Below are 19,699 nucleotides of genomic sequence, written 5' to 3' on the forward strand. Positions count from 1 at the left end.
GCTAACATTAATAACATTAGATACGAATCTCCCACCGTATATATGATGTCTCCCACCGTTTTAGAGATATCTCAACATTCTGTTCAATTTAGCGTAAACGTAAATCATCTGTCGATTTTTCCACTGTTTACATTTTCTTACCACAGATCGTTGCCACTTTTCTCTCTCTAGTTCCACTTCTCGTCTCTGCTGTAACACTTTTGATATCGCATTTTTTGACTATAAATTGCTACTAACACTGCCTGAGAAAAAATCGAGCGGTTGTATCCGAGACACGACCGCTTAGAACGTAACGCAATCTTTTTTTTAATTTGTTGGTTTATCCTTTCGGATATTATCTGCGAATACGTCGAAACTTCATAAATAAGTTTGTGGTTTTGTAGACTCATTTCGGCAAGCAACGATTCTTTCTTGCCTTTGCGAGAACAATACACTAATTATACTAATTGTAAAATAAAAGTGTAATACATATGTCGCAATTTGTTTCTTTATATTAATGCACGCATTGCACTGAGTATTTAACGAGAGGCATCTTCCGTGCATCGCCATTCAACAAGCATCAAACACGCGTCTAACAGATGCACACAGCTGCAGCTTTTCTCGACTCTCGATCAAAACCTTCAACAAAGCTAGGAGCTTGTTGCATTAGATACAGAGTACGAGAACAAATATGAATGGCAACTAAAAGTATCGAAGGTGTGCTATTCACATGTACAGGAAATGAACATGTTCTTAGTATTCTCATTTCACTTTCCCCCTTCGTTGTTTCTATTGTAGCGACTGCATAAGTTGCCCATTATTGACAGCTCTGTTCGGGAAAGCACACAAATGGACAGAACAAATGTATGGGAAAATAGGAATGCTTCCATTTATCACCAATTTAAACCAGTCTGTACTATGGGATTGTAATGTATAGAACATCAAACAAATCTTAGAAAATTTCCGACTCGATTGGTCTGCAAATCGTTAAAATCCGTTCGCAGCAAAAATAGTTATTAACGTCAACTTTATTTCATAAAAACGTGACCTTTTTTTCTGATTTGGCACCCTTAATGTAAGACGTCACTACGCCAAAACGGTATAAAAACTCGATTACCCACCTTGCGGATTATCCGTTAATACGATTTCTTCAAAAACAAACAATATTGCACCAACAACAAGAAAGTGCAATAGACCCTATAATGCAAACGTTACAAATGACTGATGGGTTGATTGTGCGTCGTAGTTCTATAGAAGATCCCAGCATTTGAGTTACTGTTTCTTTACATCGCAAAAAAAAAGATATGTTGTTGGAAATATCACGACTGAAAAGTTCTCGAACACGACACAAATGTTGTCATTTAGCATCAATATGTTTTGAGCACGGGGAAACCGGCAACAATATCTGCACTGAGAGAAATCATTAGTAAATATACCTTTTTTTTTGGTAAACATAACCAAATATTACCATTCTTCGGAATATTGGAATTCTTTGTCGGTTTCAATACTTAGGCCTAACAAAATTTTGAATACGGAAAAATCTTGGAAAATGAGAAAAACGAAGCGCAACAGCCAAAGTATGTTCACTTAAGTTTTATGCATTGATTCTGATTTTTACCTTTTGAATGAACTCGAGTGAAATAAATGTTGCAGTTTGTGTAATTTGTATTTTCGGTTGTTTCAGTGAAAGATCCTAGCGTTAAGAATGATAAAAACTTAACATTTGACGAGAAGTAGAATTGAATTGCAATTAAGTTTTTTTTTCTCGTCACTTTAATTCCATTTAGGAAGAATGTCGGGAGTAAGAATTGAATTAATTAATAATACTGAAATTACAGTTCCTGCCAATATGTCAGTTGGACCGTCATGATTTCGAATGTAAGCATTAATTTATGAAAAGAAAGTAACATAACGTAACAAACGTCACAGATTTTGTTTCGTGTTCAAAATCATACCACCTTATATACCCATCTCGGACAGTTAGAATAAGACAATCTAGATGAGTGCAACGAGATATCAAAATTTTCACTCAGCTCCGCATTGATGGAACGATGTAAGCAATAATTAAGCTGGATAATAATTAATTTTTCGAATTTGTGTTTACTAAATTTTCTGATTGAATTGTATAAAGTTTGAAATATACCATGATTTTGTGTCACCAACTTCGTACAACTTGTTTTCGTTGTTAATTATGTATTTGTTTTGATTTGTTCGGTTCTGCATATTTCTATTCGGAACGAAATATTCATCTTGCATCAAAGCCAAAGATGTATCGAACTGGGCATGGAACATTCGGAGAAAAATAAAAAAAAACATTTTAGGATCTGTACTCCGCAAAGTTGGGACGAGATTCATTATTTTTCTCGTCCTTCCTAAAAAAGCGACCTAACATTCCAAACTATGGGTACTCTAGTGGCATGTTTCCTTCACCTTTTTCGATTTTCAAAAAAAAAAACGCGTATTAAATCTTGTCACCAATCCATTTTTTCTTTGATTTTCCTAGTGGAAAATGATACAATACAATAACAAATAATAAGCTGTCACTGGAGGACGATAGTTTGACAGATTCGCATGTTTCCGTGATTCAAGCGAAAACATTCCGCAATAACGCAATTTGGCACGTGAAGAATTCGTACATTTTAAAACAGCGCTTTCCAAAAATTATAATATTCATTTCAAATGCAAATGTCACAATTTATGTCACATAGTATAGTGTTTACCTTCCAATCTTTGTACTACGATACTATGTGCATCCATTAACACAATAATTAAACATTCCATACAGATTGATTTTGTGAAACACCGGCTAAGTTGCTTTTTTATCCTATTTTCTTATTTATTAGGCGCATTAGCATTTTAGCTATGACAGAGCCGGATTTTAATCGTGTACATGTTACATGTTTTATCGCTTCTATAAATCATACATCTCACAGTAGCCATTTAGGCGTAATAGTATTCTGTCTGTTCTTCCATTGTTCAGTTAGACCGGACAGCGGAGACAGTCGATATGATCATTGTTGTGTTATTAATAGCCCAACAGCCCGATGCTTCTTGCAGAGCAGAGCAGTCTCAAGCAGAAGCTTTTTAATTTTATAGAAGATATGCTTTGTTGATATGCTAATCAACAAATCCGTTCAGTACGCGGAATAAAGTAGTATCTCCATAAACTTTATAAAACCCTGATCATATTCGAATATAATTTAAAAATTTAATCCGTATTGCTTCGTGTCAACAAGTCAAACTGGACTACTATAGATTTAGTAAGTCCGGCTGCGAATTATTTCTTTAAGTGTAAATTCCAGAGAGAATATTGAAGGAGAAGAAACAATGATGCCAAAAATCCAAAACTCTCAGGTCGCCGTGAAGTCCAGCAGTGAAACATCAGTAGAACTATCTAAAGAAGCATTTTCAAGCAATGTCTTCGAATGTATCCGGTCCAGGTGACTCAAAGTTCATCGAAAACCAGACAAATGTTCTATGAGACTTGTTTGATACACTGTAGTGCCGTAAACAAACAGAATCGTCGCATTTGGGACAACGCGATCATTCACGAAGACCCACTGCACGTTCAGAAAGTGACCTTCTGCACCGTTGTAGCTCAAGCTCATTCTTCTTCAGAGCCGGTGGGACAATCGGGACACTGATATGTTGATGTGAATACACTTTGTGTTACTTCAAATGTGTGAAAAGGGAATGAAACACTTCTCTCTGTGGGAAGTTTTGAAGAGTGATACTGAAGCAAGAAGAAGGTACCGACAGCAACCGTAATAGAAATCAATATCTGCCAGTGTAGATCGCTGAAATTAATTCCCATTGAGTATATTAAAAATTTACATAGCTTCGTACTTCCGTCTTACATTTTCATATAAGTAGTAATAGCTTCGATTTGAATTATCTTTGTGAATGAACATTTAACTTTCTCACTATCAACATTCGCGTTGACGACATTGTTACTGAGACGCGAAAATGATAATAGACTTCCAGGTGGAATAAACACACTTTCTCTAATGTGATAGTAATCTGATGTAATATGTGCCAAAAGCATGCCGTCACTAGATGTCAACACATTTGTCATCGCGAATTGATCCTCCGAATTGATCCACCATGTTGATCGGCCGAAATTGTCTCGCTCACGTGGGTAACGTGCAAATTGAACCCCTTTTCGACTGACAGGAACCAACACACCGTGTTCCCCACTGATATTTTCTGCTTGTGTTCCCCTGTAGTGAGGTCCCCACAGACAGTACTACTTCGGATTAACATAACGATCATAGCATCATTCATAGCACCCGGGTGGTCTCGCTACATATGTTATTTGTTTGTTCGATGTTATTTGAAAGGTCCTACAGGAATGTTTTTGAAATTAAATGAAGGCTGGTTGATGAGGCCAATTGAATTTGCTATTGAATTAGTAGGCAAAAAACTGTGCGAGCCCATAAAATCTTTGAAAAAAACATAAAAGAAAAAAATCATCTGTTTCAGACTTAACGATATTAGATAAATCATACTCCCGTAAAAATTATCCGTTTTCCGACACACGATCCCACGATTGACAAATTCTTCCGATGCAATCAGAACGATAAAGTTTCAATCTTATCGTTTCCTGCCTCGCTCCTTGATAGTTCGCCTAAACCCATAATTCATCATTGTTCGCTTTAGCCTGTCGGTTCGATGGCGGAGGCTCTCTCTTGGGGAATACAACCCCTTTTGCGTACACAACCGTTAGACTCCCGATCTGCTCTGCAATTTGCATATAACGTTTTTTTTCGCTTCCTCGCTGCCTCCGAAAACAGATGCTCTAAAACAAACATTTTCCCCCTTGGCAGAATCAGAGACATCAAGGAGATTCCATCGGAAGATGCTACTGCCTTCGGCTGGCTGCTGGTGCTGGATCTTGATCTTCCCGGTGTACGAGACGACGTTTTTGTTCGTTCGCAATTGTCTGTTGCATCCACCACCCCTTTTTGCTCTTTTTCATATGCTGATTTGCGATGCTCATCATCGCTTTTTTGTATCCTTTTTATTGTGCTGCCGAGCGAAGTCCTCTCCACCCCGGGAGCAGCAGCGGAAGAATAGGAGAGTAATTATTCATTTTCACAATAAAAATATTTAAATTCTACACCGATGCCGATCGATGGGTTGATTGTTTGTTTGAGGAAGTTCCCCGAGAGCGTTTGTTGTTTATTTTATCTTAGCTATTCATAGCAGTGCGGTTGGAAGTAAGCGCCGCCGGAGGCGCTAACCATTCGCGCGGAAAAATCTTCTATTCTGATTATCATACTAAAATACACGAAGGTATACCGAGAAAAAACTATTCTAAGCTTTCGCGGAAAATGTGTTCGTCCGCGCTGCGGACATCCTCTGATGCGCCACAGTGGTAAAAGAAGCAAAAAACAGGCTAATGAAAATAAAAAAGCTCCAAGATACAACGACAGAGAAGCACGAGAAGAAAGTTTTCTGCTAACTGTAAATCTAAAAAACATAGTGCAATTTTAATTAAGATTTATATCTGAAAATACCTTGTTTGTAATGTATCTGTATCGTTTGGCTATTAGTCAGCTTATTTATTTATAATAATTATTTTCTCTTGTCGCCACATCTCTCTGCGTTGGTAGGCGCAGAGTGTCAGTGGCAGGCTTGAAACGCGAACAAGAGATCCGCAATGTGTTGTGTTTTGTGTGTTGTTATATCGTGTCGAGTGATACCTTCGTCACTTCTTTCGTTGGCGTTTCTGCAGCTTCCAACCGCTTCCAACCTCCTCAAATCGTACAGACAAACGAACTCTTTATTTTGATGCGCGCGCGCACTTCGGCTCTCGCTCCAAAGTGCGCCGAACTCTCCACGGCACACACCAAGAGAAACGCGCAGGTTGTTAACCGACTTAAAACGGGTGTGCGCCTGGAGTGCGAGAGACTTCGCGCCGAGATCACCGATTATGTCTTGATCCCTCTGCCCGTGTCCCAATACCACTCCCCCGATGATGGCTGCGCCAAAGTTTGCTAACAAAGTCCGGCAATTTCCCCCTCCGCAGCGGTTACGGACATTTGCTCGTCAAAGTGACCATGTAAAAGGCGATTTTCCGGCGCTTTGCGCAAAAAGTACGCGTTGCGGAACTGCGCAGCCTTACCAAGGGGTTGGATGCGTTGAGAGCGCAAACCCAAATACACACCGAACACCAGCTGTGAGTCCCATCACTGAGTTTATAAAGTAATTAATCTTTGAACAAATATTTAAATTAAACTGCGCCAGCCAGAGTTCAGACTCGGGTGATGATTTTTTTTTCCATCGCTTGTTCCGCAGTTAATTTGTCATTCGCGCAGAGTATCATAATGCAGCCCGAACGTGGCGATCAATCATCACCGGCGGCGCTGAATAAGTCGGGAAAAGGGTACCCACCCTTGCACATCCAGGATCTTTCGCCTGTAAGATTTCATCGGTTGTGAGGATGTAAATTCATTGTTGTTCAGGGTTGAAATGATGCTTCGTTTTTCGATAGAATCATTTGTTCTTGAAAGAAGATTGGCTGTCATGAGCTTCGATTTCTTGCAATTCGTTGACTGGAGCTTTTTGTACTATCGGTGTAGGGTAAGGTGAGACAAACACTTTCTCACGGGTTCAAATTGAATAAGTCCAATATATCAGTTTACATTGTCAAATATAGATGCTCGACTTTTGTACGTACAGAGGCATCTAACATTATCAAACACTCTCCCAGATTGAATAATATAAAGAAATATTACAAAGTTTCCATGATGTGTCACATGTATTGCATCATTGTATGCATCATTTTCTTGCGTCTTTCCACCTTATTTGGCTCCCTGTGACTTTACTCTTTACCGGAAAATGAAGACAATATTTTGTAAGAACATATTTGACGACATTAGGACCATTCCAATGATTTTAGCCAAAGCGTTAAAAGCTATTTCTCAAAATAAGCTAGATCACGCACGAGAATTGCTTCTAATGATAAAATTATTAAATATTAAAACAAATTGTTTATAAGTTCATTTTCATTACCAATACCGGAACTTAGGCGGCAAATACACGCTCAATTTTACTTTGCACTATATGCGCAATATGATTGAAGGCTGTACACAAACGTTCAATATCATTACGCAAGAGACGTATTTGTGCAATGAATCCTGTGGAGGTGATATTGAATCGAGATGGAGGATATATTCATGAGTTTTGGTTGTGTCAAACTTTGATTGTATTAGTTGCTTTTCTACAGATAGGAATTCACATAACAGGCATACCAGTCAGTTCCTTAAATGGTATAAACTTGAATGTGCCAACGAATAACGTTGAAAGAGGATATACAGAACCTAATTCAATATTTGCAAAAAAATATTTTTCGCATCACCTTCATCATTAAAAAACAGAACATGTCACGAACCAAAATGTATTATTTTCTTTAATTTCTTCTTATATCAGAGTTAGTTTTCTGATGTCTATAATTTATCGATTTTAGATGGATGAGCTTTGTGGAAGTTTATCTCTCCTCCACAATTATAATATTTTTTTTTACTTCTATTACTTTTTTTTCTTCAGAACTTAAACACAAACGGAAAACTTTTCGTCTCAATCTAGGCCAAGTGCATTTTACATTTAAAAAAATCTTGTAACTTTTTTCCCTATGCACTATCAGTCAAATGTGTCTCCGATCAAAAGAACAAACGATTTATTGACTCAGCCTTTGTTTATTTACGTTTTTATTCGAGCCAGGATTTCACCCAAAACTAATTATCCTTCGTCAGAAATCTTTCATTACTTTGTGACGTTAGATTCCTGCTACACGCAGCTAAGAGACGAAGGTATCGAAAATTCAGGAAACGTTTATTAGAAATATTGAATATCTTAGTCGATTTCAATAGTTGTACCGCAACAATTTGAAGAGTTTGTTCTTTCTAAAAAGAGATTGAGTACGGAAAAGCCTTAGAAAATAAGAAAAACAAAACAGCCGAAGTATGGTTGTTAAGTCGCATGCATTGATCTTGACTTTTGGCGATTTGATTGAACTCGAATGAGATGAATGTTGTGGTTTGTGTAATTTGTATTTTTAGTTGCTTCAACGGAAAAAAAAGTTCAAATAATATAATTCTAGCGTTAAAAATCATAAAAACTTAACATTTGACGAGAAGTAAAATTAAATTGTAGTTAAGTTTAGAACAAGGGGGTCTCCGTAGCCACATTGGTTGCGCGTTCGCTTAGTAAGCGATCGATCGTGAGTTCAAAACTCAGGGCCCCCATTGACCATCTTTGTGTTGTTACAGAATAACTACGTCCACGCAACAAATCATCAGCGATGGAGATCGATCCACGGTCGAAATAAGATCGATTCATCCATACAACTGCTCTGCTCTGCAAGACACATCGGGCTGCTGTTCTATAAATAACTCAACAATGGATCAACGACTGTCTCCGCTGTCCAGTCTTAACTGGATAATGGAAGAACAGATAGAAAACTCTTACGCCTAAATGGCTACTGTGTAAATTTGTACCATTTGCAATGGTATAGAAGGGAATACTCTAACGCCGAAAAATGGCAACTGTGTAATGTGCTAATTATAGATATGATAAATATGTGACATGTACACGATTAAAATTCGGCTCTGTTACAGCTAAAATGCTAATGAGCCTAAAAAATAAAACAAAAGGGATAAAAAAAAATAAAAAAAAGTTTAGAACATCTCAATAATACTGAAGTTTCATTTCTTGCCAAAATGGCGACCCTTATGATTTTGAACACTAGTATTAATTTTTGAAAAAAAATTCATTTTTTTTTCAAAAATTAATTCATTTTTATTCAATTATTTTTACTTTTAATAACAATACTTTTTCTGTGTACTGGATTGTTATAAGAAAAGTAACGTAACAATGAAAATCTTCCCACCTTATATTTTCCATCTCAATATTGGAGGTTGTACAAAATATGTCATGTATTATTCAATATTACAACATCTCTTGTACACACACATATATACCGATACCATACATTATATTATTATCACCAATGCTAACACATTTACTTATTTATCATCTTCGCCTCTCGTACTAGATGGTGAGAAAAATTAGACTGACCTAATAAAGTTGATCAGAGTATAGTCTACAAGCAATTCCATATCCTTATAATTTTTTTGCTTCGATGTTTCTACAATTACTTCAAAGTCCCTGTCTTTGAGTTTAACTAGCCATGAGCCCTCGATGAACTGCAACCGCAGATTTGAAGAATTATTATTTGGCAGAAGCAAAAATCTAAACTTATTTTGACCGCCATTTTTTGTCTTGGATAGCGTTATCATGCAAATCGGTTTATGATGGTAGAGGTTTATGTTGTCAGATGCCCTATTTCATAGTATGTCACCTTCGATATTGTAACGTACGTACGAATAAATTTGAAGATCTTGCTTCGGAATGTTCATAGAAGCGATTCCAATAATGTGACTGTGACTTCACGGCAATACAAGACTGTTGGATTTTTATAGTTTCTCTTTCATATTTTTTTATCTGGAATTTGAATCTTGGGAACCGCGATATTCACGAAAACCGTCGATCTTTCTGTTCTTTCGGCGAAATTGAACCGAATTGATGTTTCACAAACGTAAACAATAACGCTGATAAATTGAGACCTGTCAACCGTATTCAAACCTTATTCAATGATTCCGTTATCCAGATTGAGATGGCGTCCTCTGTACAATCTCTCAAAAGTAATTGGAAATTTAATTATTTATGTCAGATGCGCAAAAAGAAACCCATCGATTTTCAGTGGATAGTGCGAGTAATAATTTGTAAGTTCAGTGAATACATTCGGGCCAACAAAGTGTCTCTTGCTTTTCGTGTTTAACTCTAAGTAAGCTGCAGCTGAAGCGCATTGAATGATAGTCGACACCTATGTTCAAACCGTTATCAGTGAAAGAAAGTGTCTTTTCTGAGGTGAGCTATATTTACCGATTGATCTGAATAACTCACTTTCGATTATGCAAATATGACCTTGAAGAAGTCATTCAACTCAGTGCCATCCATTGCTCGTTGCATGCTACGAATTATGACACAAACGAACACGTCAGAACTCTACTTCGATTAGCACTTCATGATACACAAGCATGCGAACCAAAACGTCATGATCGCTTTCGGTGCTAGCCTTCTTTGCCTATCATCCGCCACATATCGTCTGTGCAGCAGTGATTCACGATAGGTAGAAAAAAATGGTGTTCGATGTGTTTCAGATTTCGTTATCTTTGTCATTTTACTGTTTAGTCTGTATCATTATAACATAATTCCTATAGAACACAAAATCATTAGAATGTCCGCCACTTGTACGATCCAATCTCACGATATTTTTTCCGAGTGTTGGCTTAAACTTCTCAACAATTTGATGATTGTCTGTATAATCACGCTCTTTTACGTATCTCCACGAGAAAAAGTTCAGCGGCATCAAATCGCATGATGTCGACGGGTGGTTAACATTCCCATTTCTCGAATCCACGCGATTTGGAAACTGTTTGTAAAACACAATGTCAAGACAAAAAATGTAGGTAATGTCGGGGACATAACCAAAAACATCATTCCCAAACAAATAATCCGAAAATTGTACTATTCAGCATGTTTCGCAGAACGACATCAGAAAATCCGAAATCAATTATTGACGACAACTGCAATCGTATTGGAACGATTTTTCGCCTCAATTTTTTAAATCGATGAACACAGCTTGCACTTTTCGAGAAAAAAAACTTCCCATATTGCTTGCAATGTCTTGTTCTTTGACGCCACTTCGAAATCGAAAACAATGCACGAATTTGTGAATTTTGAATGATCGATCGGAAAAGTTCCAACCACCAATGAGCCCAAAAACACTTATAAATTAAAAAAACACTCTCCCCCAGCAAACAAAAATTAGTATATTCATTTAGTATTTCGGATGTCACTTCAGAATGCATCGAACCGTTGCATTGACTAGTGTTGATATAACGCTTTGGTGAAAGGTTCGGTGACTTTGACAAGCGCCACTGGATTCATTCTTGTCTCTGTCGAAATTTGTGTCCTTATTTTGCCAATGCACTCTTCTAGACAAACTTAATGAAGCTATAGACAATTTGGCATCATTACTGTGTGCTGGATTGATTCCACGGAAGCGATGGGGGACGGTTGTCCGAAAAAAATCGTTGGCTGCCGCTAATATTGATGTGGTGCAGATGGTGATGATGATATTGGTTGTCCTGATGGTGGCCTTAGTATATGTACTCTGCTTCACAGTTAGATAATGAATGATCGTTTCTGAAAGCAAATGCAAAATTTACTCGATTTTACTGGCGGTAGAATCACAATAGGGTTGGGCTTACGATGCAATGTTTTGCTTCTCTTCAGGCTTCCAGTGTAATGAAAATGAAATGCACGGGAGATAACTACGTTTGTTTTCCCAACAGTATTGATGTATTGAAATTATACTCCACTGTTACTAGAGTTGCCTGTTTTGGTCGGTAGAATTTGAGGAGCACAAATCATACCACTTAAAAAGTGAAAGCTAGCACGCTTAGATAATGCTTGACGGTTCACAATTATTCAATTGTTTATCAAAAAATACAATTATCTTTATTGTGATAAATGCGTGGAAATATTTGTAATCAAAAGCTGACTTCCAAATTTGACAGCTATCAGAATTCAAGACGATGATCGGATCCTCACGTTGTCAATCGGCTCATTTTCAAAATAATCAAATCTAAATCCGAACAAATAACAACCTTTCTTCAAACGATTCGAAACACGAAAAAGATGATCCGATCTACATTTCTGAATGATTTCCAAATGTAGTCAAACGATTCATTTTCTGAAAAAAATCAAACTTAATCCAAACAAATAACAAGCTGGATGACTTCCGAATTTGATAGCTGCCAGAATTTAGAATTTCCTCCATAGGATTCGAAACACGAAATAGATTACCTGATTTACACTCTGCAACAGAACAGCAAAAAAATAGATCAATAACACAAAAATACTTTTTTAGGTGTTATAAAAATCGCGATTTTTAGGAAATAAACTGTCTAATTTGAAATACAGTAATCCACCCACACGATAAGAAATGACTCAAGACTGTTGAATATGTACGAAACATAATTAGTTATATAGAATTATTTTCATTTGATTACTCCCCCAGCTTCGTTCATACATAGTACCTTTCTCACTCGACAATCACCAAATTGGTTCAGCAGTAACGAAAAAAATGTACTCACGGATTAACACCACCGAAGCGTAATTTTTACTATGAATTATTTTTTCCCAATAAAATTCATCCTGAGGTCAATGCAATGGAAGCGAACGTATGCCATGACCTAACTAAAAGATGGTCCTCTTCTATGTTTCAAACTACACGGGCAATCGGCGGAACACAAGTTTGCTTGTGAGAGGCCGCCGTTTCCGACGGCGGGTTGGCGACCGGCTCGAATTGTGTCATTTTGGCGCGTTGGGGCCGCTTCGGATCCTTATCTTCGTTGCTAGAGACCTAGTTACGAACATATAATCTCAAACCAAACCAAAACTTCATGAGTATTGTACGCAGTAACCTTTCCATCCGATCCAAAAACATTGAAATTTCTTTCAACTGTAATTATTACAAACTTCCAGAAGACTTTTGATATGTTTTGCTTGTGTTTGCATGCCTTCGTTGGAATTTTTCTGGTTACTCAATCATGAATATTGCTTCTCCGGAGCATTCTAGCAATCAATTGACAAAATACTGCGTTAAAATGAAGATTGTTTACATTTGAACCACGATGTTCATGTTTTGTTATTTCAAACATAAGAGGTGGATTGTTTTCGCTGTGTTAACTTACATTGTGATTGAGTGAAAAATTTATGAGTATTTTCAATGGCATTGATATAACACTTTTTTAAATGTCTATTTCAATGTTATACAAACAATTAATTGACGCAAAAAATTCAACCACAAGAAGATTCAACTTTTGACTTCCCACCTTCATTCGCAATGACCATTGTGTTCACCATCCCTTTTTTTATCACCGCTATGACGCTATTTAACGCCCCAACTAATTGCAAATTACACCTTGCATGTCTTGCTCTTTGCCACTTCCACAAGGAAGTGTAATAATTTGAGCCCCAGCAATCAAGAACCATTTCCTTTCGCCCTCGCGCAGCGTTCTATCATTATTAAAGTGTTTCAATTATCTTCCACCACGACCACGCTTGGCCGATTTAGGTACACCGCCGCCTAATTAGTGTAACAGGTTATCGAGTTCGTTTGCATTTTGTCCCTCTCTCATTTGTGGTAGCGCCCGTTATTGGGCTCCAATCTGTTGCTAGCAGGAAGTATAGATTTCCCGGTCGTTTAGGTTTATTATTTCATGACACGTCATGACATATGATTTTATGTGTATTCTTTTTTTTCCCTGTGCACTTTCAGAGCGTCATCATGTTGATGTTCCGCGAGGAGAAGAGTCCCGAAGACGAGATCAAGGCATGGCAATTCTGGCACAGTCGGCAGCACTCGGTCAAACAGCGGATACTGGATGCAGGTAAGTGTCGTCGACCCCACCGATCGGACCATCCCGAGATGGTGCCCACCTATTCTAGGAGGTGCGAGCTGGAAGCTAATATCGTACAGAGAAACAACAATTATTTCATTATTTTCATTGGCGATGGCACACAATTACCGAGCGCTAGATTTATGGTAAATGTGATTGTAACGAACAAGTTTGTGGCTGATGACAGTCCCAACATGAGGTGGCACTCTTGCACCACCTGGCGGGAGCCAATAATTGCTTATCGTTTACATCCCGGTGCGTTGCAGTCGCAGAAATCGCATGCTGTTTGCTCTGTATGCTATCGAACATTAGAATTAAGGGGATGTGATCCTACCGAAGATCACCGCCCGCAGCAACTCGTCAGTGAGGACGGTACCGATGGAGTGTAATTTTATCGTTTGCCGTTGCGCAGAGCTTATTAGCCGAGCCGTCCCAAACCATTATCATTATTCTACCTTGTGTGCATTACTAGTAATGTTGTTGGGTACAGTTGTATGAGGTGCATCTCTTGTCTTCGATATAATCCAGAATAGATGTTTTATCTGTTTATTTCAATCATTTGCGAGACCTATAATGCTGTCATCTCACATCAGGAACCGACTCAAATCTTCTTCTCTTTAATCATCTCTCAAGCAGCCGAGCGCATTAGCCGATGCTACTTAACTACAACCGCACACACACACAATTTCATCGCTTCTAATTGAAAACCATTCTCAGCTTCACTATAATCAGCCTCCATTTTTCTGTTGCAAAATTACACGCGTAAATCAAATGGTACAAGAAACGAGGGAGCAGTGCATAAATAATGGTTCCCTCCAGTCACGGCCACAACATTGTTGCCTTCCTGCGAATTGGCCATCCACACAGGTGTCACTTGATTGCACCAAAACAGTGGGTTCATCGGGCAGAGCAAAAAAAAACAGGAGAAGAAAGATAAACATATCCTCAGAACAACGCTTTACGATGCCACACCGTCAATGTAATAATGAAATAACTCGAAGCTCGAAGTTCCTTCCGCGGTGATCTTGGTTTAGAGAATGACACCACCACTGCTGCTGCTGCTGCTCCATAATTGAGTTATTACCAAGTCAACATCAGTTAAGCATTATCTCTTCCTGTCGGTTTTTTTTTCGCAGATACGAAGAACTCCGTGGGTCTAGTCGGTTGCATCGAGGAAGTGTCACACAACGCTATCGCCGTTTATTGGAATCCGCTGGAAAGTTCCGCAAAGGTAAGTACCCCGAAAGGGATTTTGTCCGACATTTCATTGTTTTTTTTGGGCTCCGACCCTTCTAGCGCGCGTTGTCATTTGCACTTGCCATTAAACAGAAATAAATTAAAATAATCTCATTTCCTGTGTGCGTCGTAACGGACTCCGCGTGGCTCTGTGAATGGCGCGTAGCGCGTATAAGTACGCGAAACTCGACGGAATAATCGAAACGAAGCGCGATAATAATGTAATGATAAATCATACAAGTAAAAATAATAATATTATTTCATTTTAATATTTATGGATAGTCGCTCTTCTCAGGCCAACTTCGCGTTCGCGGGGTTACATTCGCGGAAAGGAGCGCTGGCGCAATCGTAAGTAAGTGCGCAAGAGACGGTCCGATTGTAATGGATTCAGACTTTCCGTGCGGATCTCACGAGTCTCATTTACTTGGCGGATTTATTGGCCATATGATTGTGGGAGGCGGCGAGGGGGAAGAATAAAGACAGCGGGATGATTTACGGCCGTATGTCATGACCGTTAACCATTTCTGCAGCTAATTAAAACATGCCCACTATTTAGGCAAAACCTCTTGAACCCTCTCGGCAGTCACATTCACCCGGAACCTATTAATATTATCATAATTGTGAACCGTACGTTTTCCCATTAAACGCACCTGTGTCCAGTTTTTCCTGCTGCTTTCTCGTGTGCCAGAATGCCGACCATAAAGCACATCTCTCACGAATGTCAATTTTCTCAGCAGGACGCGCACATGTGAACATTTTTCCGTTTGCCCCCAACGCGCGCAACGGGAAAATGAAGATAATTGGTGTTTGGTAATTTTTCACCACGCGCAAACACTGCCAAACCAGTGTTTGCGCCAGAGAGTGACGCAACTAGACGTCCACCTTGTTGACACGCATTTCACAACGATCACCTCTAATCCCGCTGCCCACTCGTGGTGCGTAACACATTCGCGAATTAGCCCCGCACACACCCCCGCGCGCTTGGACATAACCTACATGTTGCCTGTCAGCTTATGACCCGTTGATCGATTATTCATCGCCCGGGTGACAATAGTTAGTTCTGCAACCCCTTTCGGCGGGAACACGAAAATTCCACCAAATTGGCGGCCTCACCGCCCCCAACAAGCGACAACAACAGCAAAAAATGGCACATTATAATTAATTGGAACGCGCAGCGCGCCGCTACAATCGATCGGACAGTCATTATAAATCAGCGTTTGACGTTTCGGTCCTTTGTTTTACCCGATCTGTCGCCGTTTATAAGGTGTATGTGACCAGTAATTCAATGCGTGGGTAGCGCTACACACTTTTAGCGGACGTGCGGCAACTCTTTCTCCCAGGTTCTAGAGGGAGAAATAGTCCAAAGCGGAGATACCAGATCTACGAAAATATCCGTAGATCTAAGGGTTTGTTTGATTTTTAAGAGAAAACGGATCTATAGAATATAGTTTCAAAGAAATGAAATGTGATATTATTTCTAGGAGTGAATGATAACAGAAAAAAATGGAATACACCCCTACCGCATTGATATATTGACTTGGCAACACTGGCGTTGCTGGATTATATCTAACCTTACCATCAAAAAGTTTGACAGTTTTGATTTTTTTTTAACTGAAACGTTTTGTAGTAAATTGAGTCTTTGCAAAAAAAAGGGATTAACACGAGAATGCTTTAACGACTTTCGACGTGGATTATCAAGAGGGCTGTCAATTCAAATATATTGTTTTATTTTCATTTATTTATTCAAATGAGACTGTGCTTGGAGTAATCTACGCGGAAAAGGAATTTTATGGAAGCAGCTGAAGGTTGATCCATGATTCATTCTTGTTCTCGCGAAAACAATGCACAAATCCTTATTGACAATGCACGTAATGCATCTCTTCTTCTAGACATACACAAATACTTTCCACCGGATGAAAGCCGGCGCCGGCAGAGATTTTTCGCGAATGCAATTTATCAGCTGTATGACACCCGCCATTTTTTGGTGCCAACATCTCAAACGTCAAAAGTATTTGTTTTCTTCAAAACAGCGATCCGCGCTGGCGGCATTGTGCTCCGTATACTGGTTTAGGGGAGCGTCAACGAATAGTTGATTTTCAGTCGGAATGAACGTTTTCAAAATTAAAATTATGAATGAAAATTAGTTGTTTGCAGGTGGTGAAAAAGCCTCATACGAAATTTGTGTATGAAGATTTTAAATTATAATGAAAAAATTTTGCAACAATTTTGGAATTGTATAGCCATATGGTTGAATGAAAGTCAGAAATACGTGTTTCAAGTAATTAAATAACATGATGTGAAACTTTTCATTTAAATTTCAAAATTTAAAAACCGGATTCGTTTCTTCTAATCTGATAGAGATTACACTAACGAATTTGGGAAACATATTATGGCCCTAATTTGAAGTTGCCACCAGACGTCGACACCATCGCGAATGACCAATTTACCACCATCTGACATATCGTGATGACGATGATGAACTTTTACAGCAGAGGGATAATGAGATATGAAATGACGGTAGGTACCTGCAATTTATAGTAATTCTTCGTTGCTTTACTTCTGGGCGTCAGTACAAACTTTGCACTATGTATGAGCTTAATAGTGACGTTTAACTAACAAAATATCGAGTCAAGTTCTGTTCTCCATACGGTCGTCCCGAGCCGTGCTTGTTCCGCGCTTTCGTCCCGATGCGCAAATAGTTTCACTACCATTTTTATACAGCGCGGTCGTCCCGATCCGCACTTTTATCATTATTATTTTTTCTTCATACAGTCGTCCCGAGCCCGTACTTGTTCTGCGCGGTTGTCTTCTTCTTCTTCTTCTTAACTGGCACCAATGTTCCTAGATGACCTTCATCGTCTCAACGTAGTATTACTTGCGTCATTTTTATTAGTACCTAGTTTAGACTTCTATGCTAAATAACACGCCTTTAACGCATTCTGGGTGGCAAGCTCTAGAATACGATAAATTCCCCCGACCAAAAACGGGAATCGAACCCGAACCCCTGGTTTGTTAGGTGTGACGCTAACCACTCGACCACGGATAATCCCGATTCGCAAATAATTTTACTTCCTTTTTTACACAGCACCGTCGTCCCGATCCACACTCTTATCATTTCATTTTCTTCATACGGTCGTTCCGAGCTATACTTTTTCTACGCAGTCGTCCCGATCTGCAAATATCTTTACTTCCATTTTACACAGAACGGTCGTCCCGATCCGCACTTTTATAATTATCGTTTGTTATAGGTCGTCATAAGCCGTACTTGTTCTGCACGTACTTGTTCATACGGTCGTCTCGATCCGCACTCTTATCATTATATTTTTTTTTTCATATATCGTCCCAAGCCCGTACTTGTTCTTCACGGTTGTCCAGATCCGCAAATAATTTTACTTCCATTTTTACACAGCACCGTCGTCCCGATCTGCAAATATTTTTACTTTCATTTTACACAGCACGGTCGTCCCGATCCGCACTCTTATAATTATCATTTGTTATAGGTCGTCCCAAGCCGTACTTTTTCTGTTCGAACTTGTTCATACGGTCGTCCCGATTCGCACTCTTATCATTTCATTTTTTCCATGCGGTCTTCCCGATCCGCAAATATTTTTATTTCCATTTTTATACAGCACGGTCGTCCCGATCCGCACACTTATCATTATCATTTTTTTTGTACGGTCGTCCTGAGCCGTAATTGTTCTACGCGGTCGTCCCGATCCGCGAATATTTTTACTTCCGTTTTTATCCCGCACGGTCGTCGCAATCCGCATTTCTTTTCATTTTCTTTTGTACCCATCTTCTTCTTCTTCTGTAGGAGCATTGAACCACTGCGACCATTAGTTTGATCTATTGTGGTGCACTCCAGTTTACTATATATGCGCTGTCAGTTCGTTCCATCACTCAAGGAATAAGTGATAGTCGCACTAGGACTTTGCATCTCCCCCCAAGAAGGTATGACTTCTTTTAAGAAGTTTCTTACCTTTTTTGGTTCAGCAGACCATATCTCGTTAGGCATAAGAATGCCCTTTCCAAGAATCCGCAGTCTTTGCTGAATCAATACACTGCATTGACACAGTAAATGTTCCGAAGTTTCAGCATCAAAATTGCAGAAACGACATTTATCATCCGTTATTTTCCCAATTTTTTTGAGATGATACCTGCTCGGACAATGTCCGGTCAATAGCCCAGTCAACATACTCAGATCGGCTTTATTCAAGCTGAGTAGGCTGCGTGTTATTCTATTACAAGGTGTAATGAATGATCTTGATTGTCGTGATGTTGATAGAGCTCTCCAGTTGGCTTCAATCATCGATATTTTCCAGGATTTGAGCTCGGATTTCAGACAGGATGTAGATAATCCGCAAAATGGCTCAGGTCCGACGAATTTAGTTGAAGATCCTAATCTTGCTAGAAGATCAGCTTTTTCATTACCTTCTATACCGCAGTGACCAGGCACCCAGTATAGATTAACGTCATTAGTTACAGCTAGTTTTTTTAAAGAAAGAATACATTCCCAAACTAGCTTTGACTGACAAGTATATGCTTTCAATGCATTTAGAGCTGCTTGGCTATCTGAGAAAATACAGATACTGGCATACCTGTGTTTCCTAGCCAAACAAATGTTTGTACATGTTAGAATAGCATGTATTTCTGCTTGAAAAACTGTAGGCCACTGTCCCATTGGAATTGAGACATCTATCCCTGGTCCAGTAATCCCAGCTCCTGTAGATTTTCCAATTTTTGACCCATCTGTGTAAAACACGAGTGATCCCGGACGAGTTATTGGACCACCTTCTTCCCATACGCTGCGATTGAATTCAATCACTTTGAAAGGAACGCTGAAGTTAGTCTCTGTTTCCATCCAGTCTTCGTTCATGATTAATATAGGATTCAGTTGAAAATCTTTCAGGATTTGCAAGTGCCCCTTAAGATCTCCTTGTTGGAATTGT

General features: G+C 39.0%; 1 protein-coding gene across 4 annotated transcripts in view; it reads left to right on the top strand.

Moving 5' to 3' along the window:
• LOC129764411 (protein grainyhead) overlaps window positions 1-19,699 on the top strand; it is a 566,241-nt gene that overhangs the window by 497,949 nt on the left and 48,593 nt on the right. For all 4 annotated transcript variants that reach the window (XM_055763463.1, XM_055763466.1, XM_055763465.1 and 1 more), the window contains 2 exons: window positions 13,394-13,505; window positions 14,651-14,745. In XM_055763463.1, coding sequence (XP_055619438.1) covers window positions 13,394-13,505; window positions 14,651-14,745 — 207 coding nt within the window. The remainder of the gene's footprint in view (window positions 1-13,393; window positions 13,506-14,650; window positions 14,746-19,699) is intronic.

This window comes from Toxorhynchites rutilus, chromosome 2 (genome assembly GCF_029784135.1).
Source record: "Toxorhynchites rutilus septentrionalis strain SRP chromosome 2, ASM2978413v1, whole genome shotgun sequence".
Classification (NCBI taxonomy): Eukaryota; Metazoa; Arthropoda; class Insecta; order Diptera; family Culicidae; genus Toxorhynchites; species Toxorhynchites rutilus.